The sequence below is a fragment of the Lepidochelys olivacea genome (genome assembly GCF_965140295.1).
Source record: "Lepidochelys olivacea isolate rLepOli2 genome assembly, chromosome: 2".
NCBI classification, from domain to species: domain Eukaryota; kingdom Metazoa; phylum Chordata; order Testudines; family Cheloniidae; genus Lepidochelys; species Lepidochelys olivacea.
In genome coordinates, this window is record NC_140412.1 from 191234326 (window position 1) to 191260208 (window position 25883).

The following is a 25883-nucleotide window of genomic DNA, read 5'->3' on the forward strand; positions in this document are numbered from 1 at the left end:
GATCTGAGCCAGCTAAGAACGATTCAATGGGGCAGTGTTGAAACCATGCTAACAGGAAGAACTGCACTGTTCTAATACTGATGCAGCGTGACCCACTGGATGGTGTGGAACCATCATCTGAGGTCTGGGGGCTATGGAATTTTTGCCTGTCTCAAAGAAAGGCCTGCATATTTTAAGCTAGGGTCACTCTTAAAATAGGCTGAAGTGGTAGGTGTGCTTTGAAGAATCATGCTGACAAATGGTATAACCAACTTCAGCAGAACAGCAGCAACATCTCAGTGGGGAAAAAGGCCAACCAGGTAGGTACCTCTAATCCAATGGGCATTCGCAACAGCCAGAGAAGATAGAATGAAGCTCTGAACAGCCCTTCAGCCCAAGACCTTTTCCTCCAGGCTGGTTTTATTTTCAAACAAGAACACCAAAAGAAGAGCAAATTAGCTCAAAACCTTGGATCCTAACCACGTGAGGCCTTCCCAGCTTCCCTCAGCTGAGATGGGAGAGGACACACCTTTCTCCTTTAGTAGACCTTTCTGGCTTCTATCTATCCACACTAGTGAATATCTGACCCTGAATGTCTCCTGTCCCTGCCTAAGCTTATATATGGCTTCCTATAGGTCACATGTGACTACAGCTCCCATCTATAACAAGTGCATTGGAATGTATGCATACACCCCAAGGTCAGGTAGGTTCTCGGTTACCATACTTTGTAGGTATTCTCTCTATTTAAGGGGTTTGCTGCCCTAGACAAATCTGGAAATGTCTACCATGAGCCTATAGATCCCCCACCAGACCACTCACACAAATTAGGGTTGCCAACTTTCTACTTGCACAAAACTGAACACCCTTGCCCTGCCCCTTGCCCCTCCCCTCCTCCGAAGCCCTGGCCATGTCCCATTCCTTCTCCGAGGCCCCGCCCCCACTCACTCCATCCCTGCTCCCTCTCCAAGCCCTCGCTCACTTTCACTGGGCTGGCTTCCTGTATGGCAGTGCTGCCACTCGTCTCTCCCTCGTACAGACTTTGTTCTCAATATCTGTCAGTATGGTTTGATGTGATGAACTTGTGATGAACTTTATGCTTCACATCCTCACTGAAAGAGGTGGGTCGCGGGGCAGGGATTTGACAGGAGGCTCTCAAGCATGCACAGGCCTCACTCAGAAAAGTGGCACTTCCTTCTTGAAAAGGGAGAACAAAACAGCTTTGAAGAATGGGAAATGGCTGGTGGTTTTAAGGAAACAAGACGGCTAAAACCTAACTTGCTACTGCAGCGAGAAGCCACAAAATGAGAGATAACTGACCCATTGTACCCCCAAAGTCTGAAACATACTCCTCTCTTACCCTATGCTGCTTCTTAAGGTTCAAAATTACTCTCTTTATGCAAATCAGTAACGTAAGTGATTCACTCTGGAAGCATACGCTTCGTCGCTTACGGTTGTCCATTTATCAGGTACTTTCATTGGTTGTGCTCTTCATCTTCCCTCTTCTCTTTGACATCTTAATTATGATGTCTGTATGTTAATGCCCTCAGTAACGGGAAGCTGTGATACCATAATGAACTTGCCACCGCTACAGGCGGCTGTGACATCTAGTGCTTTAGAACACACTGCAAAACCACCATTCCATGGGGTTCCAGCAGTGATATAAAGGGCCTGGGGCTCCTGGCCACCGCTACTACAGCCTAAGCCTTGGGTCCTTTAAATTGTTGCTGGAGCCCTGGGGTAGCACTAGCAGCGGCCTGGAGCCCTGGGCCCTTTAAATTGGCCCCAGACTGCACTGAAGGGCTGGCTGGGGGAGTTTGGCCCTAGCCCTGCCCCTTCTGCCTGAGGCTCCACCCCCTCCCCCCCACACACACCTTGCTCAGGATCCTGGCCGCCCTGCATACTGGTAAGTCCCTTAAGTTACTTTCACTCCTGACTATAGCAGAGCAGTATTGGGACATACTTGATGCCCTTGATCCCCTGCTATAGCTATGCAGACCACAGGGAGCTGCATGGTGGGGAGCAGACAGCCTCCATGGGCCATTATGTCTTCCCGCACATGCAGGAGTGTGCAGGAGCACAGCCTTCGCTCTACTTCTCCAATGCACCAGACAATGTGCTTCACCAGGGAACTAACACTGTGCCAGATACAGGGCTGCCACAGGGCAGATCCCATTCACCCTGGAGCAGTGGGGGAACTCGGAGACAGATTGTGACCGAGTCAGAATCTGCTTCCTGGGCTGCTCCTGGGGTGGCGTAAGAAAAACAACATGCTGCCCCACATATGGAGCTCCTGAAACAGTGATGATTGAGTTCTAAAGAAGTATGCAGTGCTCTCAATTAGGTGGAACGGCACCAAGGATAGCCCCGATTTTCTTTCGTACAATTCTAGGTTGGAGCCTAAATTAAATTTAATTTGAGATGGAATTTAGAGGAATTAGTTAGTGTTTGCACAGTACTGTGAATAAGTACTTATTATTATGGATTGTGAATTTGCATTCCCATTCATTATCTTTTTTAGTCATAACTCCTGGTATAACTCATGTTTAGGCACTTTTGAAAATCCCACTAGACTGCCTAACTGATTTTTAGGTTCCTAAGTGTCTTTGAAAATCTGGCCCTAAATTCGACCCTTGCCACTGGGAATCACTCTGAGTGTCCGAACCAGTGATATGGCATGGGCAAAAATGGTGGTTCCAAGAACCATCCTGCCATCCCTGTGCAGAATGGCTCAGGGCAGGTGTGATGGAAAAACATAGTGTGCACCTTTGAAAATTAGAGTGGTATGCTCCCTAGCTAGCACGTGTTGTACACTGCAACATATACTTATTTTGGTGGGGGTCTGGCAACCTACCTATCAGACTACATACACCCTTTGCAGCTGTGGTTCTCCTGCCCTCCCTTCCTGGAAAGATGAGACTTCCGAATTTTTTCTTCCCCTGCACCAACCACCACTGTGCTTTTGGCTCTGAGCTATTAGAGAATATGTGATTCAGAAGAAAACACACCAACCAGCTAAACTGAATTTAGGTAAGTTCAATACCCAATTCAGCAAGGTACTGATGCACATGCCTAACTTTTGGCATGAGTTTAGATCCATCATACCACATTTGGGGTGTTTCAAAATAAAATCAGTCCCAGGTACTGATTAGGGAAGAGAACAGCTTTATTCCAGCTAGAATAGCACACAGCATGTTTCAGCAATTTATCTACAGGGGGGGATTTGTAGTCTTTTGTTGTCTTTAATATGACCCATGTCACGTGTGCTTGCTGAACTGGGATTTCAATTAGGCTAGAACCTATAGGAAAATTCGTCTCTCCAATTCCTGCTGCTGATCTCAGAGTGGCCAAGTGATCCACAATACAGATCAGAGAGGAGACCTATAGATGTGTAATAATTAGGGATAGAAAAGGGTTTGTGGGAACATAATGAATGCTTCCAGTGACAGCTCTGGATTGCACATGGTTTATATTTGTTCATTTCTAGATTGTTTCCAGGCTTCAGTTGGCTACAAAAGAGGGATTTTCTTCTACAGTACTGCTATATTGATGGTGTATATCAATGTTGGGAACATCTGCAGGGTATTGAAAGATATCATAAAACAACAAAAAGGAAGAATAGTTACAAAGGTATTGCAAAAATAAATTCAGTTTAACATGTGAAAATACTATCCAGAATCTAAATACAAAAGATATGAATTATTTTGTTATTAATGACAATGTCAAATGGACAAATATTTTGCAGTTACACAGGGGAATATCTGATAATGTATGGTAAATGTCTAAAAATTAATTATTTCTGCATGTCCTGCAGTAACACGATCTAAGGGATGCTTAGGTATTCATGTACGGTAGATGTAGTCACAGTCTGTGCTGCCATAAGAATTTTCCTACCAACCATCACTGAGGCCCTGATCCAGCAAAGCATTTAGGCACATGCGTAACTCTATCACGTGAGTAGTCCAATTGATGCTCACAGGACTACTCATATATTTACGTGCTTTGCCCGATAGGAGCTTGATTGCTACCCCATTGAACAACGTACTGAGTGCAAAACCATCAATGTTTTTGTGTTTAGGATGGAAACAAAGGAGGGGTTAGAAACAAAATTAATATTTGAAAGTGTGTTTTTATTTTATAACATATTGACACAAAGCACTGCCATTGCTTGAGGACATAGGAACAGGCTTTTACCCCACTGAAGTCAAGGGGAGTTTTGCCATTGACCTCAGTATATCTACACTGCGATAGAAGACTGACAGCAAGGCTGCAGTTGACCCGGTCAGCTGACTCCGGCCCATGGGACTCAGGCTGTAGGAGTATAAAACTGCAATGTCACTGTTCAGAGACAGGCTGGAGCCCAGGCCCTGAGACCCTATGAATGGGGAGCCCAGCTCCAGCTCAAATATCTGAACTGCGATTTTATGGTCCCACATCCTGAGCCCAGGGAGCCCGAGTCAACTGACCCAGGCTCTGAGATTTGGTGCTGTAGGTTTTTTTAATCGCAGTGTAGATGTACCTTGAGACTTGGTGCCATGGGTTCTTTATCACAGTGTAGATGTACCCAATAGGACCAGGATTTCGCCCATGGCTCCTAGGCTTCAGTCTGCCTCTCAATATCATTTCTTCCTTCACTTGGCTTGATATTGTGTCTCAAAGACTCACACACGAGCACCCATCCTACTCAGTCATTACTCCTGAAGTTTGACAGATGAATGGGCCTTTAAAAAAAAAGGGGGGTGGGGGGATGACACATTCATACGCCTGCCTATTTCGTTCTCACTCTAAAATCTCTCTCTGTGACAAAGCTTGAGGGAAACACTAAATCTGAAACAGAAGATTAGACAGATTTATTGTGGTGGAAAGGGGACTGCATTATGACCAAAACATAGATAATTCAGAATGAAAAGAATATTAGAGATTCATTTCATTTCTTTAATAAGAGTGTGGGACGTTTCAAAACAAAAATTTTTAATATTTCTCAGTTTTTTAGTCTGATAGCCAGTGAAGTTGTTAACAAAAATCTTCCACTTCTGGTGCGTGAATGCATGGAGACTACGAACACTGGGAGGCTATGCGTTTATCATTAGTTTTAAGGGTTCTTATATGAACAATGTCACTATAAGCATAAAAATGAAGATGCTTTATTCTAAGAACACTATCAAATGCTGTGTGAAAAGTCAGAATTGCCTGTCTGCGGCTGACAGAAAGAGCCAATATCACAGTGCAGATGTCTGTTGTCTTTTAATCCCAACTTCACTGTCACAGGTTTAAACTACAGCCTGGAAATACACAGCCTTGGGCCATATTCTAATGTCAGACCGATGGTTTACATCGCTGTATGTTTCCACAAATCTGAAAGGTTAGTGGAGGAATTACCACAATGTGTCAGTGGCTTGGGGGTCCCAGGATTTTCAAATTTAGAATTCATCCTGAATGAATAATGGAAGATATTTTCCACACTTTCAAACTTAGTTAAAACAAGTCATTACAGTGTTTGCTTTCTGTGAAAATTCTAGTGAACACATTTTCTGGCAAGAAGATTCACTGAAACAGCAAATTTAAAGTAAATACTGAAAATGTTTACATAAAGCAAGTTTCAAATTCATAATCACAAGTATGTGCATGAAGAACTGAATGCCAAGAGTTACATTCATCCAATCAATGAACGGAAGTATGCCACGTGATCTACATATTCATGTCAAATACAATGAACTGCTTGTTACTGAGGCTACGCACCACACTTGGTAAGAAGAGGCACACACAATTGCATTAATTTATAAAAGCATTTCAGTTCACCTTTAAATGGTTTATTTAAAAAAAAAAAAGGATTATCTGGATTCTTTTTTTTTCCATGGGAGAATCACAACTGCTGAATAGAGAATGTGCCTTCATGCACAAGCTGAATAGTGACAGCAAAGTAGTGACAGCAGTCTCTCTTAAGAAGGTGCAGTTCTTGCTGAGAACTGTAAACAATCTTTAATTGATTTCTAGGGGAAGCCAGAGCATATTATTGCTTGCTGTGAGCTGCCTGACAGGCAATCTGTCACCAAGCCTTGTGACTCACAAATCTAAAGGCTCAAACTCAGCAGTATCTCAAGAAGCTTTGCAAGTGAAACACTGCATACCCAGCAGCTGTTTCCCTTTCCAATTTTAAGCAAAAAAACAGATGGAATCCATTGCTAGATAACCCCTTCCCAACATACACCTTGCCAAGGCCACCACCTATACTCCTGCACAGAAAACAACAGGAATATTCTCTTTTGTTTCTAAAAATTCCTTTGAATGATAGAAAGAAAACCCCTAATATCTGTATCAAATGATCTCCAGTATTTTTAAACGTATCACATATTTTAAATATACACAGCTAGATCCTCAACGGGTGTAAACTGAAGTAGGCAGAAACAGGACACTTTACACCACTTGAGGATCTGTGCCCTAGAATATATACGAAGCGCAAGATCAATCGGGTGACTACTCAAACGCTGTAAATGATGTGGAAGCATTTAGTGCATTCCAAGTATTTCTCATCTCTGCACACGATTAATATTTATCAGGCACCACAAGGGCCAGGTTGTGGCAGTAGAATCAGACTTTAGGCAATGCAGAACCATCTCCACCCCGAGCACCCCAGCAGAAGCTCCTGTATGAATTGTGCCTGCTCAGCATCTCTCAGGATCAGCTCCCAAAATGCTTTGCATTGCAGGGATACACTGATCTCTCTACACTCAAGCTAAAACATGGTACTTTATGTGACTAATGCACTCAGAAACAAGAATGGAATTCAATAGCAAAGAGTGACCAAAACTTCCGATACCAGCTCAAAAACCCCAGAAAGCAGAGAAGCTGGGGGGTATGTTATTTTCTTTGATGATATAGATATAGATATACACACATGTGTACACACACACACACCCCCAGGAAAGGCCATAAAAATGCCTTACGTGAAGAGCAATGCACACTAACCTATCTACACACAGAGGTCAGCAGCGAGAACTGGCATCAACAGGAGTCTATTCCTGTTAGGGGGAAAATAGTCACTGGGAGTTGTAAGTGCTGAGAACCCTTCAGAAGACACTCAGAATCAGGCTCTTTGACAAACATGCTTCATTCATTTATGGCATGATGCAAGTCATGCATCTTGGCAGCGGGTTAGACTAGATGACCCTCGCTGTACCTCTTAACCCTATGGCTCTCTGATTCTATGGCAACAATTATCAGTCCCACTACCTAAATTGGACTTAAGTAGAGCACTGACCATGTGCTGGCCCTCTGTGCGGGTTGAATTTCACTCCATGTGAATTAACAGGAATACAGGAAGGCCTCTATGCCTTAAGGATGAACAGAGTGAACTGCACTCAGAGCACTGGGAGAAAAGTGGTCTTATGGTATTCCACATTACGAAACACAATCATTCAAGAACATTTTGTTCAGGGAGGTGCAAAGGGACGGTTGTGCAAGTGGGAGTAATAGAAGAAAAAACCCCAAATCATATCCTTTTAAAAGGAAAATTGAACTCTTAATATACAAAGCCAGTGCTGGAAGCAACATCCATATTCATTCATATTTTAATAGCAATATTGGAGCAAGTCCCCATATGAATACAAATCTCAGCTTCCACACATAGCTCTAGCAACTAGGGCTTCCAGACTGCAATCATATCCCATGCAAAAAGCCTGGCCAAAAGAAAGAAAAGTAAACGTTAGCTAATATTGCAAATGCTTAAAATAGGTCCTATGCTCCAGTTCTGCATCCCCAAACTACCACAATAGGAGTTTGTTTCCACTGAAATCAATGGCAAAATTCCCACAGAATTTAATGGGAGCAGTCTTAGGACCCTAGTCAGTTTGACAGGGCCTAGTCTATGGGATCTATACATAGGGGTCTTTCCACGGACTTCAATGAGTATTGGGTCAAGCCTGTAATACAGAACAGTGAGACACTGATACCGGGAAATGCACCAAGTGGCAATGGCATGAAGAAATACTTATAATTGGGATTTTACTTGCATTTATTTTCCAGATACTACTGCGATGGGTGCCCATACGGAACCTGGCAAGCTAGAAAAACAGAAATCATATCCTCATAGTTTTCAATAAAATAAATGCCTGAAGATAGAAGCATCATCCCCCACAGCTTGTGAGCCACAGGCTTCATCAGTGGCCTTTCTCTACATTTTTTGCTAGTTTATATACAACTTCAAATTCCTATGTGAAAAATGCATCTACGGTAAAATAACATGCATGTTTCCATTCTACAATATGTCTGCATTTTGTGTATAAAGCTACAGTGCTTAAATCACCACAGTAAGTTTTTTGTTTGTTTGTTTTTTAAACAAAGATATTGTGCTGCCTCATGGGAAAGTCATGCACATTCACCATTACAGAGGCAACAAACTTAATCCATAAATGTATCTAGAACAAATGGCAGCAAATTGTGGACAAATGTTTTGCTTTCACTGGTGCTCATCAGCACAATCCAGCTAGTGACATCAAAGCTCCTGCTAACAAAACAAAAAGGGAACAGGTTTCTTGAGGTCTTTTTATTTGTTTTTTAAACTTCTCAGAGATTTCAGCCTGGGCAGTATATTTGAAGATGCAATTTGAAATCAGTGCTTCTTGGGAGAACATGTTACATGTTTAAATTACTAATACATAAATTATGAATGACTAGAGGTAAAGCAGCATAGCTCAGAATTCCTATCCTGGGCCAAATGTAGCTGCATAATTTTTACCAAGGCTACCTCCTGGCAACTGGAATCAGATCCAGGCTACCTACAACCACATTAAAGAACAAAAGCCACACGTGTTGCTATAACAGGGTTTTAGCATGGTTTTCCTGACCAGCCAATACGGATATTCTGTCTGAGAACCAAATTAGAATAATGTTACAAAACCTTTCTATGGACTGGCTAGATGGCTAGGCCAAGAATTTCAAACCTTGGTGTCTACAGTTAGTCTCCTAAATTCATATTTAGACACCAACCTGATTTTCAAAAGACTTGAGCAGCTAACAGCTTTCCTGGTCTCATAATCAGGTAGGTGCCTAAATATTATTATTACAATAGCAACTAGACGGCACAACCAAGATTAGGGCCACATTGTGCTAGACACTGTACAAAGACACATTTGGAGACTGTCCTTTGCCCTATTTAGATTGAAGAGATTTAAATTTAAATCGACAAAACAGGGAAACAGGCACAGAGAGATTAAGTGACTTGCCCAGGTCCCACAGCAGGTCAGAGGGAGAACCAAGAACAGAAGCTAGGACTGATGAAACCCAGTGCACTGTCATAGCCACTGGACCAGACTGCTTCCCATAGTTCAGATGCAATCCTCAGGGGAAAAAAATTCACTGTTCACACTGGCCAGGGAAGCCATGTTTAGACCCTACAGCAAACATGGTTGTTCCTAAAATAGACAGGGTTTGTCTCTCCAGCTACATGAACACTTTGTTTATTACATCCCAGTCTTTGACTGAAGCAACGGCCAGAATATTAGAAATGGAACTGCGTGCAGAGTAGCCATAAAGGGCCCAAGTCTCCATTGCCCAGAACTTCATGCCGTCACTTATCCCAGTGCAAAGTGAGTGTAAAATGTTATCACACAAAAAAGGCAGCATTCTGGACCCACGTCATACTGCTGTGAATGAGAACACAAGGTGCATGGCAATGGTGAATTGTCTCTACAGATGACTTACTCTATTGATGCATTCTCAAAAGTATATTCTTTTGCTGTACTGTAGTAGCAATTTTCCCTCCTTTGTGTAGATGAAATGTAAGGACTACATTATGGGTGCTTCCTCATGGCACAAAGGACATGTACAAAACATACACTAAAAACACTTCCTTCTGTTTTATTGTAAAATACACTCTTTGGAGATTGTAATTGAGGTTATGAAGCAATTGGAAGAAGCCTAGCTTAAAGCAATATGTCTATTTGATATAAATGACGAAATTGGTTTGCTGGGAATAACAAACAAACAAACAAACAAACCTTATGACCTTAGGCTCTATAAAGCAAACAAACCAATGAAACAGCTCCTTATAATAGCCCCGAATGCATGCATAGTATAAAGTGTATAAAGAACAAGAGTACTTGTGGCACACCTTAGAGACAAATAATTTTATTTGAGCATAAACTTTCATGAGCTACAGCTTTTTTTTTTCTCTTCCCACTGCATGCATCTGATGAAGTGAGCTGTAGCTTACGAAAGCTTATGCTCCAATAAATTTGTTAGTCTCTAAGGTACCACAAGTACTCCTGTTCTTTTTGTGGATACAGACTAACATGGCTGCTACTCTGAAACCTATAAAATGTATGTAACATTGGAATGTCTGCACCGATAGACTACTACAAAGCTAGGAATGGGTAATGCTAGCTACATTTACTATATACCATTGTTGAGTGCATGCAAATAAATGAAAAACTTCATTCAACTTGGATTAAAAATAATATTTTTACATTTCATTTTTCAAAGTATATCATGTAGTTTACTTTGCCACTGATTATTCATACAATTTCAGTACAGTTTGCTCATTCTTTCCCTCTGCATTTTCCAAGGTTTTTTTTTTATTACCTTCAAAACACTGCCCTGAAAAAAAAAAAAAAACCACACACAGCAGAAAAACATCAAACTTTGTAACAGACTGTTTAGCAGTGCAAAATAGAATTACACAAATAGTCTTTATTATTAGATGGGCCTAGTTAAGACTAATATGAAACCACATTGACTTTTGACCCATTATAGCAGCTGAGAATCTATCCCTTTGTGTTGTGACTGGTGATCCACTTTCTTTTTCCTTTACATTGTATTGATGTCATAAATAAAGAGGACAAGTATAACCAGGCTAGCATCATTATGACAATGAAGAACAGTAAATGGATTCCCATGATCATCTATAAAACATACTAATATTTAGAGTTATTTTTATAACAAACGAATAGAAGATATATCCCTCGCAGCTGAACTCTGGGTGCTTAAAGCATTACTATCTGATAAATGACCTAGCTGTCCTCCATGGAAAAGAATTTTAAGTCCCATGCACCCATTCAAACAGTATGAATTCTGGGCCTCTAAAGATACTATTATGCCACAAGTCAAGACTTTTGCGCCTTTATAAAAGATTAGTTAAGTAGATTAGAAGTGACTGGGAAAACACCCCTGCAATGTGAAAAATGAACATAAAAGAGATCCTAATAACTAGGTTTCTTTATGGAACTGTGTAGCACAATATGTATCAGACAGATGAAAATTCTAATGAAGTGAGGTGACATTAAAAAATTCTACCAGAATGCTGTTGTGAACAGACACTTTACTTTGTAAAATATAATTAACAAACAATAAGCAATGATCATATTTGCACCCCTTGTTTTTAAATTTACTTTCTTTCTAAGTTGTGGAAGTGAATTTATTCCCCAGGAAAGTTGCCAGATTGACAGCACTGAGAACAGATGGATTCCATGTATATACAAACACATAAAACAGCAATCCAGGTTTCTTCCCATTGTTTTGCCTAACCCCTGATCTGGAGGGCCCGTAAGTGTGGGAGGGTAATTCAGTCTCCATTCCATCTTTGGTCTTTATGTTGAGACCACCACCAAGGTTGGCTATTGTGATGTTTTTTGCCCACTGAGAACTAGGCAGAAGCCACTGATGCATTTCACATAGATTACGGAATAATCATTAGTTGATAACAGCTTTCCTTTATTACCAGCCCAAGTCAGTTTGAGCAAACAGTGCAGAAGCAAAACATTACATCCTGTGTAACAGGGCTGCCGCTAACAGAGCAACCCCTCCCAGCTAGAGAGTTCCCTTTGCAGCAGCCTCCTTCTCTTCCCCCTTTTCAGTGCCCCTTACAGATTCCACACAGCCTCTCTTATAAGACCAATCACCCTCCACTTGTGGCTGGTTTAACGCCCAGATTGACCAGTCAAGTCCACCATTGCACTACAAAGGTTCACAATTATCTCTGGTTCTTCTGCCAGCCACAAGGAGCTCTTGCCCTGCAGCGTGCTCTTCAGGGTGAGACAGATGTGAGAGGTGACCCTATGGAGTTTAGCCTTCCTGACCTCCCTCTCTTGCCAGTGTCTCCCCTGTTCTGAGGGACAAGGCAGTCTAGATACTACCCTCCTCCAGAGTGCTCCTCCTGAATGGCTGAAAGAAAGCCCTACCCCACCCTACACTTAGGGTGACAGAGACAGCAAATGTGAAATATCGGGACAGGAGGTGGGGTGTAATAGGAGCCTATATAAGAAAAAGTTCCAAAAAATTGGGACATCTGGTCACCCTACCTATACTACACGGCCCCTTAAAGGAATACTGTCCAGGGTTTTCCCCCTGTATCAAACTCCTGCTTCCCCTCTTCAACTGCCAGGCCATTACCTGGGCCTCTGTTCATTCCAAATCCTTGGAACAGGTCCTTTGTCCCTCCCACCCCCCACAGCTCTTCTCTTAAAGGGCCCATATACCCCGGTACCTCCTGCTACCAACCACCATTCCCAACCTTCTTACATCTCATTCCTTTGAGAATTCTTATGGCTTAGATGATTATTGCTCTGCATTTTCACCTTTGAATAAGACTCTGCTAAATCTGCTGAAGACCGAACACTTTCTTAACGTGCTTCCAAATGCACGATTGAACAAGGGACTTAAAGCACATGCCTAACATTACACATGAAGGGTCCCATTGATTTCATTGGGACCCTTCATGTGCTTAAAATTAGTACATGCTTAAGGACCTCCTAAATTGGTGGTTCGATTACTCTTTTTAGAGAGACATTGAATCATACATTTCTCACAATAAATGAACAAACAAATCTCTACTTACGAAACAGTTGGCAATAGAGGACCTGTAAACTTCTCTTCATGGTATCCTCTGGTCTTGCTTGTCTGCCAGTTTATTCATGATTCTGTCTAGAAAATTAAAAGAATAAAAAAAAATCAATGATTAATTGCAAGAAGAAATTCCTCCTGCCAAGAGGCAGCTGCATAGGAAAGTAATGTAGGTTAGCAAAAGGGAGACTGGTTCCCTAGTCTTTGTTTTACACATTGTATCCAGACTCCCCAAACAGCACATTGGTACAGGCATGGTTGTGGTCAGAAAGGCAGGCACAAAACTGTGATGACAAAGCAAGGGCATAGAACATCAGCACTAAGAAATTATTCTTGTATTGTGCATGGGACTTGATAAACCCTGAGATTCTGCTGTGCTTAGTTAGCCAATTCACCCACTGATTTATTTACTTCAGGACAGAAATAGGTCCAGAATATTTAAAATGTGCATTAAAGATCCAATGGACAATGAAGGATCCTCTAGAGATTTTAGAAAAATATTGGCTATGTGTGTGCTATCTGAGGAATTTTCAAGATGAAAAAATTAATTCCCAGGTATAGGATTTATCTGTGAAAATCCAGCACATAGCAAATTTATGGCCAAGTTACCAATTGTTCAAAAATGCTAGTTTATCATGGAAATGACAGTGGGTCTTTACCAGCATTGACGCAAATGCAATCCTTTAATAGGAGTCTTAAAATGATACAAATATATTTTTGACAAATGTTGGATGGCCCAGTGGCTGCCAACCATGGTGTGTACTCAAAACCATTTCACAAGGAGTTTGGTGATCTTGGTCTAGTCCCAAATCATCATTTGGCCATATCACAAGACTTCCACTCAGCAGGCCCATTTCTGATTGTGGTTTTGGGGAAGGCCCGCCACTGGCATAGCAGAAGTGAATTTCAGATACCTCAGGTATCCATCTGTTTATATAGTACTCAACACTGTATTTTTGACCCAAAGACTTCAAATGAGGGATACAGGTGGTTGTGCTAAACTGAGAGTACCAAATTGTGCTGCTCAGGTATCACAAAGGGGCCAGAACCAGTGGAGACAAAGGGGATGGGATCTGCCTACAGCTGTCCTCTTAAGAAGTCTCCTGGCAAGGGAAGGTTCTCAAAATGATGGTGGAGAAGTAGGTTGGAGCACAGTATTATACTGAAAATTTTCAGCTGGTCTATAGTCAGCCATTGTAACTTGGATCAGCCCCTAAGGTGCTCTAAATTATGCCAGAGCTGGGGTTGGAGTTGGGTCAGCTAGAGAACCAGGGAGCCATAAAACTGGCTCCATGGTAACTCTGCCTTTCTCCTGAGCTGAGCAGATCTTGGGAAAGTGGAAAAAATGTGTAGACGCACCATCTTTCCTCCTCTCCAATACAGTGAACACTGCAGTACCGTGTTGAGAAGTTTATGCAGCAACTGATAAAAATGTGTGCCTCGTTGCAAAATGTGTTTTCAATAACCTGCATAGATATTTTTCTCCTAAAACTATGTAATAATGAATCACAATCACATTGTTCTGCTCAAGGTTAAAAATAAATGCATAAATCAGAAGCACAACACAAATGTGGTTCCAAAATGTCACTGTGAATAATAGAGGGACGAGGGGGTTGAGGCAATATTTTTAACTGGACTGACTTCGTTCGGTGAAACAGACAGGCTTTCGAGCTGCACAGAGTTCTTCTTCAGATCTTGTCTCTTTTACTAACAGAAGTTGGTCCAATAAAATATATTACTTCACCCATCTTCTCTCTATAATAGCCTGGGACCAACACAGCTACAACAACACTGCAAACGTTGTGAATAATGTCATACTTGGTACTCAAAGAAAGAATAGCATTCAAAATTCTAACACTGATAGGAGATTATACATGGAACACTGAGGGCATTCTCCTGAATTCTTCTCAATAAAAATAATAATAAAAAAAATACAGTCAACACTACACAGCACTTGATATCTCGTAGCTTTCAGTTCAAACTTTTTCATCATCCAAACTAGTGAAGGCATTTAGCTGTCATTTTTACATGCTCTGGTATAAATCCTTCAGGGCTTCTTTAAGAGATATCTTGAAGACATCAGATATACCAGCCAAGACAATAAATAGCACTTCTCCACTGAATAAATGCCAAAGGAGTTTATGAAAACAGAAGAATCATATTTGACTTGCATGTGGAGGTCTCCTAGGATTGCCACTTTTATTGCCTCTGTTGTGCAACGGAAGAGGGAAGAGGAGTCTTTGTTATGTTATCAAATACAGAAGTTTATATACACAGTGACAATGATCACTCTTGTAGTCTTTCCTTTTTATTTTTTCATTTTAAAAAAAAGTAGCCCTTAGTAAAATGAGGAACCTTGAGTAGTTTGTATAGTGCAAATCATTTGTGTTTTCTCCTAAATTAAAGTAACCATCACTGAATTTTTTAAAAATTAAATTGAATTGAGGTTCATGACGATGTTGGTGAAACCCACATATATCATGAAAACCCACTGAGGAGTGACCCATTTTTATTTTGGCCTGAGTAGCAAACAAAAGGAGAGAGGAAGATTTTCTTAGTACAAGCAGGTGCTTTCCTATTTATATCAGAGGGAGCAAGATCAGGGCCTCCTGGCTCTGTTACTGCACTCATTGAAGTGAAAGGCAGAAAATCTGGGCCTGTATGCACAAACCAGACATACAATAGTTCATTACAATATTTTCCAAAACAGAGACAATCACACAATTTTATGTTTAGCATAACTTAAATTAATATCTCAACCAAAATATACACAGCAGAAGATCCTCATTGCACAAACCACTTACGAGATCTCCATTGCCCTGTTTACAGCTTATGTCTAGCAGGATTTAAAAAAAAAAAAAAAGACTAAAGCAAAGTGGTATAAATAAAAAGAACACCCTCCCCCACTCACAAAAGCTGCTTAATCACAACCCTGAAATCAGTGTAATGTGCCAATTGTTTTGTATTGTGCTTGGCCACAGGGATATAATAATCACATGTTTCTGACTGCCTGCTGGAATTATTTGCATTTCTTTACTATCCCCATTCTATTGCTGTCCATAGTGTTTAAGTGTTTACTGAGTGTAAATTCCATCTTGGTGTGTATAATGAATTATATGCTCTTGTATATTTAGATAAGAAAGAAACCACTCTATTTAAATGGATTAGGATAATTTATGCCTCTCTAAGAGACAGAAACTAGACTTGTGCAAGGTAAAAAACATCAAGCAGGGTTTTAGTTTGAAATCTTTCATCTTTATGTTGCTGGTGAACCTTCTCAGTAATGCTTACATAAAATTCTACACAGTAAACTGAGTGAAGCTCTATGGGCCAAACTCTGCCTTGACTTTACAACCCATTCCATTCGATTAAAGTTGTTGAGGTGAGTCAGGGCAAAATTTGGACACGAGTGGAAAAAACAAACACAGCAGGAGGAGGTCCTAGCATTTTAAAATCATTTGGGTTTTTTGGGGCATGTGTTTGGGAGGGAATACTTCTCTCTCCCACCCCAGAATTGTGTTTTTCAATGCATACAAAACATGGAACAATAGCAAGTCTGAAATGGCAAGGAGATTTTCATCCACAGAAAGACAATCTTTGCATAAGTTTGAAAACAAAAGTCATGTTGATTTTCTAAACAGAGGTACTGATGAATTTGGAAACCGAAACTAGGCTGATTTTCCATATAGACTGACAGATCCTACAACCCTTACTTACACTGAATAGTATTACTCAGTTGAGTAGCCCCATTGACTGTACACACTGGGACCAAAAGAAGTGATTAAAGGCAGTATGGTGTGACAGAGCCAAATGGATTGCCCTACATTTGGTACCAGCACCAGATGCAATGGCTTTGAAAATGTAACACATTTTGGAAATTGAAATTGTTCTGTCTATCTAGGGAAGTTCAGACTCTTAATCTTTTCAAATTCAAACAGCTATGAGATTTCTAGCTGTGGGGGAAAAAAACAAACAAACAAACCACGACCACCCCAGAACTATATGTTATCCATAGCTTCTGAATTTGTTAGGAACTGCACATAGCTAATTTCAACTAGCCAGACTGCTTTGAATATAATGTTTATATAGCTTCAATTCAAAAGTGATTTAAGCAGCACCATGAGGACAGTGGAGTAATCTTTAAAAATCCCTGATATGAAAATGTAAGTTGGAAAATGAAATGTAGATAGACAAACACACAGAGAAGTTCAGAGAATATTAAGGTTGCAAAGTCAAGTATTTAAAAGTAAAGAAGAGCCAGAATTAAGGTTGCCTGTGCAACCTTAATTTGGCCCCTTTGAGCATATGCATTATGATGCAGTCTTTAATTACACAAGGGCCACGAAACAGGCTGTTGTCATGATTTTCTGAGAGCAGCCTGAGAGAAATGACTAAAGCCTGCTGACCCCAGCCTTGTCTTGGAGATGGGACAGCAACAATCCATAGCCAGCAGTATGATATATTACAGAGATGACCTGCAATAAGTATGGATGTATGTCCAATAATTTATATTTTCCACAGACAAAATGAAGATCATCCATCTGTGCCACCAGTGTAGTCTCCTCCCTCTCCTGACCTGAAGTTTGTTTACCAGAGGTCTAGGATGCTGAGAGCATCCAAATTGAGCTGGAGAAAACCCTTGGCAGGTTTTTCCAATTATTGCACCTAGGAATGGTAGGTTAGATTCTCAATGGTAGCTGTGAGGGCTAAGCTGCATTAAACATTGATTGGTGCATGTAGTTTTGCACACCATTTGTGCACATAAACAATGGAATTTGCATGCACAGGGCCGGTTTCTGATCTTAGGTAGGCCAATGTAAACCCAGAATAACTCCGTGGTCTTGAAGTGAAATTGAAACAGACTGATTTTCATTGTACAAGCCCAGTAAAGTAAAGCAAGTAGTAAACAGAAAAGCATATTTTGTAAAACGATACAAAATAAAACAGATTTTTAAAATTCGTTAATTTAAAATAATTAAGCTATTATTAGAAAACCAGGTATATTGTCTGGAATTGTGTGTGTGTGTGCACATATATATCATAGTATTCATTTTAACCTACTTTATTGATTTTTTATTATTTATATTTCATTGATTTTTATAATGTTTTTTAAAAAATAAATAACTGTTTAAAAACAGTGTGTTTTAATGTTCTGTGAAGCATTAGGAGTACCTCTGAGGATGTGGGCCATTATAAATATATTAGGGTTTAGGCCAATGTTTTAAAAAATGGGTGCCTAAAATTAAGTTATTAGACCCATATGTAGGCCCCTAAGCAGTGGCCTGATTTTCAATAGTTTGAGCACCAAGCAGCTCCCTCTGAAACTCAGGTATTGTCTATATTACAAGTTGCACCATTATATAACTGAAGGTGTATTTTAAATCAATGTAATTAAACCAGTCCAAGTTTGTGTATAAACCACAGCTTGATCCATTTTTAATAGATAAACTGGCGAGAGTTTATAGACAAGGCCTCAGATATCTAATTTCAGATACCAAAGTTCAAAAGTATTAGCTGAAGTGTTGTGTGTCTGAAAAGGACCAACATGCTCTGCCCTTTATAATGTGAAGTACTGCACATACAGTGCAGCTTCACACTGGATGATTAATAGATGTGTGAAATCCCTATGGACAGCTGGCAATGTTGTCTTTCACAGTAAGTGATCCCCCTAGTGCCTCAGCTAAATTAAAGAGGACAATGAAGACAATGATGAATAGAAGACAAAAGACTCCAATAGAGCTGACAGCTCCCTGAACATTCAGTCGTTCATTATGTTTGAAAGGGGGAAAAAATATCAACGGTGTCTTAAATTAAGAAAGAAATGGAGGCGAATAGAAAACAAATGTCGAGACAAGCCTAACAGCCACTGGACAGCCCTCATGCCATTGTGAGTCTGTCAGATAGAAACCAGCCAATTGAAATAAATGAGAAACAGAAGAAATGATGATGAAAAAAGGGGCTAGGCAAAAGGCATGACAGTTACAGCCCATTAAGCATCCAGCCACTGTATCCAAACATCCTCTCACACCTAGCTGTTCCTTTCCCTGCTATGCATCACTCTGGAAGGAAAAACTATTGGGGAAAACATCATTGAAGACTTTGAGCTAGATTATGCTTAGCTCTGCAAGGGGAGAGAAGACCCAGAGCCTCCCAACCCCCTCTTTTGCCCCAACAAATGGTGAGCCACAATGTTGGTCCTTGTGCTTCCAGTGTTATAATGTCCTGGGGACTCTTACTGATGCAATGCTAAATACTCCATAAAAGAGTTGGGGGAAGGTCAGTGTAACACAAGGCTATGGTCATACCTGCACACTGGGTTGTGAAACTGTCCAAGCAGCGCAGGAAAAAGCAAATACTACTCCCTGTAAGAGTTCAGTAGCAGCCACTCTGCCTACCACTCAGGGAGGTGTACTGCCTTCAGGAGCCGCTGATGGACTAACGAATCTCTGCATCTCCATGGGCTGTACCTTAAAGCCACAACAGAGTCCTATCTGCAAAGATGTAAGTGTGACAGGTCCCCCTCCCCAGGGTGCAACCTGGCAATGGGGTACCACTGAGATCTCTGACCCACCAGCCTGGGCTCCCTCTCACACAGTACAAGCTTGGAAGACTTTGCAACTTGTCACAGCAGCATGTTCACCAGCATTCACACAATAGGGACACACCCAGCTGCAGTCACATGCAGGCTGTCTAACCACCAGCCTTGGACCCCAGAGCAGTACCATCCTGCCCAAGTCAAATCTGACCAGAATATGGGTCTAACACACAACCCACCTCTCCCTCAATGTGAAGAGGACCATGCACACTTGTGGTAACTGAGCCAAGATTTTCCACAGACCTTAGTCAAACACACGCTGGTTTTGATTAAACATAAAATAAGTTTAACTACTGAAAATAGATTTTACGTGATTATAAGTGATAGCAAACAGATCAATGCAGATTACATAGTAAATAAATAAAACCACAAACTGAGCTTAACATACTAGACAGGCAGGATATGAATGAGCAAATGCTCACCCTGTGTGATAAACAGGCTGGCAGATTTTTAAGGCACAAGCTGCCTTGGATTTGCAGCTTGGGTTACCCAGGTTTTCATACACAGCTTCAAAATCCTTCTAGCTTGGGACCATCACTTCCCCCCTGTTCAGTCTTTTATCCTCAGGTGTTTCCAGGTGTGTTGTTGTAGGGCAGAGGTCCCCAGTGCGGTGCCTGTGGATGCAATGGGGCCCGCCAGGGCAGTTGTGTGCGCCCGCAGGACACCGTGCAGCCGAAATGCCACTGCCGAGCACGGCCACTGGAGAACCGCCCGCCGAAATGCCGCCGAGAAGCGTTGCTGTTTCTTGGCAGCATTTCGGTGGCGAGGCTTCCTTCCGCTGCCGCTTCTTGGCGGCATTTCGGCAGCAGGTTGGCGCCCACCACAGTCTTTTAGGAATAGGAATGTGCTATTCCCACAGAAAGCTTGGGGACCACTGTTGTAGGGAGGGCGAGGTACTCACGGGATGTCGTTTTCCCCCCTTTAAATCTTCTTCCCACTTGCTGGAAAGCTCTTTCGCTGTGACCTGGGTCAAACAGTTCCCATTGTGTAGTGCTAGCAGTTCCTGGGGTAATCCCTGTGCTTGTGTGCATTTCCTCAATAAGCCATTAACATTGTTTGGCCTTTTTACTGTTGTACCTGAAAGGCTGCTTATGGGTATTTTCAACCTCACAACATGGTTCAGTAACACAGACATAGCCAAACTTCATAACTTCACATACGACAATAGCACATGCAATCCAACGAGATACTAATGTCTAGCAGATCAAGACTTTTAGAAGGATACCCCACAAGGCATACTTTGTGCAAAACATATCCTAATTACATGACAGTGGTGAATACTGGTTTGCCAGGGTGTCACAGTAAGAACCTCCTTTTTCTTTTCTTTTTTTTTTTGGTATTCACAGACTATCCACCACTGATTCATTTGTTCTCGTACACAGCATTTAACATGTCCTCCAAAGGATGGCTCTTGCAGCAGTACAATGGCTCTTAATATGCTGGCAGGAGCATAGGTTCAGTGCTGGCCAAGTGACATCACAACACCAATCCTTCTATACCAGGGTTTTTTTCGAGGCTACACAGGAATTACAAAGTTGACCTATTGTGTTTGCATGTTTGAGTGATTTTTTTTAAAACTTTGCGGCCTGTTTCCAAAATCCAGCCTTTATTTGGCAAAATTTGAGTCTGAAACCCTTTGGGATCACTAGTTAAAGACTGTGGCAATGAGGTTCCTTGCAGCAAGAATTCTATGTTCTTGTTCAATGTGCACTCCATCACCTATGACGATTTATTCCCCACTGTCTGGAACACAGCTGCATTCAAGCAAACAATATTTACCATCTTCGTATAATGTATACAATCTAACTTCTGGGGAATTTTTACTCCCTCAAAAAAGCAGCGCTCTCCATTATACAGACTTTTCTATATGCTCTTTGGGCCGGATTCACCTCTCCTGGTACAGGCAGAAGCCATTTGCAGGGCCTTGTCCTAGTGAGACCTCTTGCACAACAGGGAGGAATTACCCCTAAGGAGGGCAGCCATCTTTAACTCTTCTTGGGGCTTCATAGGAGTTGGCATAGATTGCTCAGGAATGTGCTCAATCAACACACTCTCCACCCAGACTTCTTTTTCCTCCTCTCACCGGTTTGATAAGCTCTGTGGTTTCTAGTGATGCCTCTGCAGGGGCTGGGAAGCCAGGAGATGGAACTCAAGTGTAACTTGAGGGGGCAGTTAAGGAATTCAGTCTTCTAGAGACAGAGTCAGATATCAAAGTGAATTGGGCATCATTCTCAGGTTGACCATTTGGGTAGCTGCATGCCATGTGGGGGCTTTGGAAATGTAGGGCTCCATGTGGCCATACTGGTCACACAGATCTATGGTTCCCACGTAGAGGTCATTGCCTCTTTTGATCATTCAGTGCTTTTGCTTCTAATCTGCATGGGAACTCAGAAGCAAAGGCAACATGAAAATACACATTAATGGAAAAAAGCACTGTGAACATCTGCGGAGTCCAGTAGAGAGCAGTACCTCTCGCACAGACCCACCTGCATGCAGAAGGGGCACTAGTGTAGAAGCTGCTTCGTAGCTGATATCAGGTTGCCCTGAGCTCACAGAACTCCCACCATGTGCTAAGGAAGGCACTCCTGCAAGCTCTATGGCACCAGCTACTGGCCTCTCTGAACACTTCAAATCTGAAGCCTTCTTAGGAAGCGTTGCTTTTCTTTTTAAAAATAATCGTTTTTCCAGTTTAAATTTGGAATAACTTTATTGTCATCCATGGAATTACTTTTGATTTACACAAGAATAACCAAGAACAGGAGCAGGCTCAACGGGAACTGCAGAAGCTCAGCACTTTTCTGTAATGTATCATGCACATTTATGGTGCCACATACACACACACACCTTTGAATGGTAAAATACATAGGAATGTTTTTATAGAGTTCAGGAACAGTTGAGGGGTATGTAGAATGGTCTCCACCTATTGAGTCTTGAATAGACTGAGGATCTCTCTCCCTTCCCCTCACCAGATGCATGGAAAGCGAATCAAGGTGACTGCCCACAAAGATGGGATGGGGAATGGTGCACACGTGCAGGGCAACTGGAGAGGACCGAGTGCTGGTGTCACAGCCTAAGATCTATGCACATGCACGGAGACCTTTGCTAGCATCCATTAAGTGGTTAGCAGATTTGCCACAGCAATAAAATGCAGCCAAAAATGCTAACTAATCATTTTTGACTCAACAGGGGTTTTGGCTAAAGGTCTGGGATGGATGGATGTTCTTATTTCATCCATAGCAGACTGACCTGCTGTTTTGTTTTGTTTTCCTTTTAATATATTTGTTTGCTAAAAACTAGAGATGAGCCTAAGCCACAAAAGGTCAACTAGAAGGACAACTAGATGCATGTAGTCTGACCTCCTGCATGACCTCAGCCACAGAATTTTACCAAGTGATTCCTCAATCTAACTCAACGAATTGTAATTGAACTAGAGTGTAGCTGTTGTTGGGTAGTTTTGAATTGGACCTGATCGTACATAAAACATAATTAGGCAATTAACATTTCTGCACTACAATGGTACACAGGATACATAATTCAAGTTCAGATAACACTGGCTGTTATTTTTGTGTAAAAGCTCTCGGCTCCACAGACACATCTCCATATTGTCAACATGATAGCAAGAGGGCTGGCCTTAGCAAGTGGCACTGACCTATGCTTAGACAAAAGGCTTTCCTTTACCTAGCAGGTCCTAGTCAGGACGACAAGGATTTAATCTATACAATGCAAGAGAAAACTGACTGTAGATTTAAAAGCTTGCTCAGATTCCTTTCATCACATTCACTTGAAAGGAATACAACATCACTCAACGGATGTAACATTTCTCTCTCCTTTTTCAATCATTCTCTTTGTAGTTCAAAATATTCTTAACGGACATGAAGATCAGCCAAGCCACAAAACACTTTTGCAAAGGAGATGGTTGGGGTGGGCAGACAAGATTGGAAGAAACACAAAGTAAACCTCGTGTGGAAAAACATGGCCTTGACTACCAACATATGTCCCATTGAGTTTCTCAGAAGATAAGCAGAATTCATGTTGGTGTCCTGGCCAAACTCCACCTTGAGTAAGGCTCTGTCTGGATAGTCCAAAATTTTCCAAAAAAATCATGTGCCCAAATTAGATTGCTAAACCAATATTTAGGCATCAAAATAAATGGGGCGTTTTTTTAAAATCCTGAGCAACCAGCAGCTCCCATCAAAATCAATTGAAAAAAAAATCAAGCAATTTATTTACGATCCTAAATGTGGCATTAGAAGCCTAACGTTAGGCACCCATTTGTTAAAATCTTTGCAATACTTTCCTTCCACCATTTCAACTGGATACAATATTCTTCTTCACCTCGTGTTCTAAGCCATTGGGTAGCGTTCCTGCGCACTGTCGAACAGCTGACATGTTTCACCTCAGCAATGGCTGTATTTCACTGGTGGATGGAGCGAGCTCTGTGTATCATCAGTTTGCTCCACAGATCTAGTATTTTGGGATCCCTTAGGAAGAGTGCTGTTATAGAACTGTAAGCGGTTAGCATTACTGTTATTAAAAAGAGAACTCATTAGGCTCCTAAAAAAGCTCATCTTTTTAAAAGTGATTATTAGGAGACTTGCCCAAATTGCCTGCTTCTGAAGAAACATTTGCAATACAAGGCCTGGAGGGAGGATATTCTGTGAGGTGCCTCTTGCAAAGTCTCCCTAAACGACATAATTCATTGTGGGAGGGGTCAGGGTACAGTTCCCTCTCCCAGAGAATGATCTGCAGCTCCTCTTCCCTGTGCCAGATTCCCCAAGCCTCATCACTGGCTTCAGGAATCCTGATACTCCCTAAAATTGCTGCTCCCATGAAGGGTAGCCCCAGGGACACCCCCACATCCTCCCCTCTTGAGAGATGACCTCAGAAAAGGTGATGCAGTCCTAGGACTGAGATGTTCAGGTAATCTCCATGGGGTTGGTGAGGGGATATGCGCACCAACCCGTACGCTCGCTCCCACATCCTCCACCCAGCCTTGTGGAGAGTCCTTGACAGGGTCTCAGGAAGGGTGGTGGAAATGATGCCACAGAGGCAACTGTATGTGAGGCAGAGATCCGTATGCAGAAGGCTCCCTCTCTGCAGGGAGTTCCATGCGATGAAGGCAGCCAGAGTTATAATTTAGCCTCAAAATCCTATGTGACAATAGGGCTGCCTTTAGCTTCCTGATGCAGACACTCAGAACCCCCTTACAAGATGGTCACGTGGCCCCTTTGGTAGTTTTATGGTGGTGGGGGAGGGAAATCACTGAGATGGTGAAGGGCAAGTGTCAAAAGAGGGAGTAGGGGAGACAAAAAAGAAAAAAATGTAAATGAAAAGGTCCTTTAATGTTTGGACTGTTCTGGCCTTCCACTTTGAATGTATGCATGCCCTCTGGCACACTTAAGCCCCATGACCTTATCAGGAAAACCATCAGGACAAAGGCCAGCAGCCCAGATGGGCTCCCTTTTAATCAGCTGAACTACTGTAAGAAGTCTTGAAGAGAAAGGTGAGAACAATCACCAAGCATTAGCTGTAGAATCTCCTTTACCATACTTGAATCACCAGCGCATGGAATTTTAGTTAGCTCGCTCATTATTTGCCATTGGCAAATCCTTGGGAAGGGAACTCCAGACGGAGATGAATTGGAACATCAGTTGCTGTTGAGTTCAGTTCAGTTGTTTCCCCTCATCCCCACTCCCACGTGTGAGCACATGCATCCCTGTGGGGAAAATCAGAGGCTGAGGGTAACTCCTTACTGAAGTATCTGAAGGTGCCTCTCCCTTTCATCATTGCCCCTTGTGGAGTTCACAGTGAAAGTTAATGCCTGTAAGAAGATTTGCTCATATCCATGTGCTGCCAGTCAATTTGATAAATTAAAGCTTGTTCACTAACACAGTGGAAGGTTGAAAGGGGGAGATTCATTTAAAAGCCTATCACCAAAGATTGATCTGGATCCAGTTGCATTTAAGCAATAATAATATTTCCTTTACTTCATACTTCTTTAGGTCATTACTTAAAAGGTATTCCCCCTTATTCTTGAATTTTGTTTTGCGGCAGTTACACCAATGGTGGGCAACCTGCAGTCCATCAGGGTAATCCACTGGCAGGTCACAAGACAGTGTTTACATCAACTGTCTGCAGGCACAGCTGCCTGCGGCTCCCAGTGGCTGTGGTTCTACTTCTCCACTTTTACCTCTTAATTTCCAATAAATTAAATCATCTGTTTACCGTTATCAAGTCATTATGCATTAAAGATTAAACTGATTGTCCCACAGGGTATCATTTATTTTCTGCCACAAACTAACATTTAATTGCAGCACAAACCACAGAATGCTATTAGATACTTAAATTGTAACAAAACAATGGCCACATAGGACTTCATGGTGCTCACCATTCAACTCACGAGGGTTATTACTCCTAACCTCACCATAACAGTGGAGAGAACTCATTTCCCTGCTAAAATAAGTATATGCTCCCACCA

General features: G+C 41.7%; 1 protein-coding gene across 8 annotated transcripts in view; it reads right to left on the reverse strand.

The window, feature by feature from the left end:
* Positions 1 to 25883, reverse strand: part of TMEM108 (transmembrane protein 108) — a 384089-nt gene that overhangs the window by 108241 nt on the left and 249965 nt on the right. For all 8 annotated transcript variants that reach the window (XM_084619370.1, XM_084619368.1, XM_084619366.1 and 5 more), the window contains one exon: positions 12806 to 12891. In XM_084619370.1, coding sequence (XP_084475496.1) covers positions 12806 to 12845 — 40 coding nt within the window. In that variant the 5' untranslated portion in view covers positions 12846 to 12891. The remainder of the gene's footprint in view (positions 1 to 12805; positions 12892 to 25883) is intronic.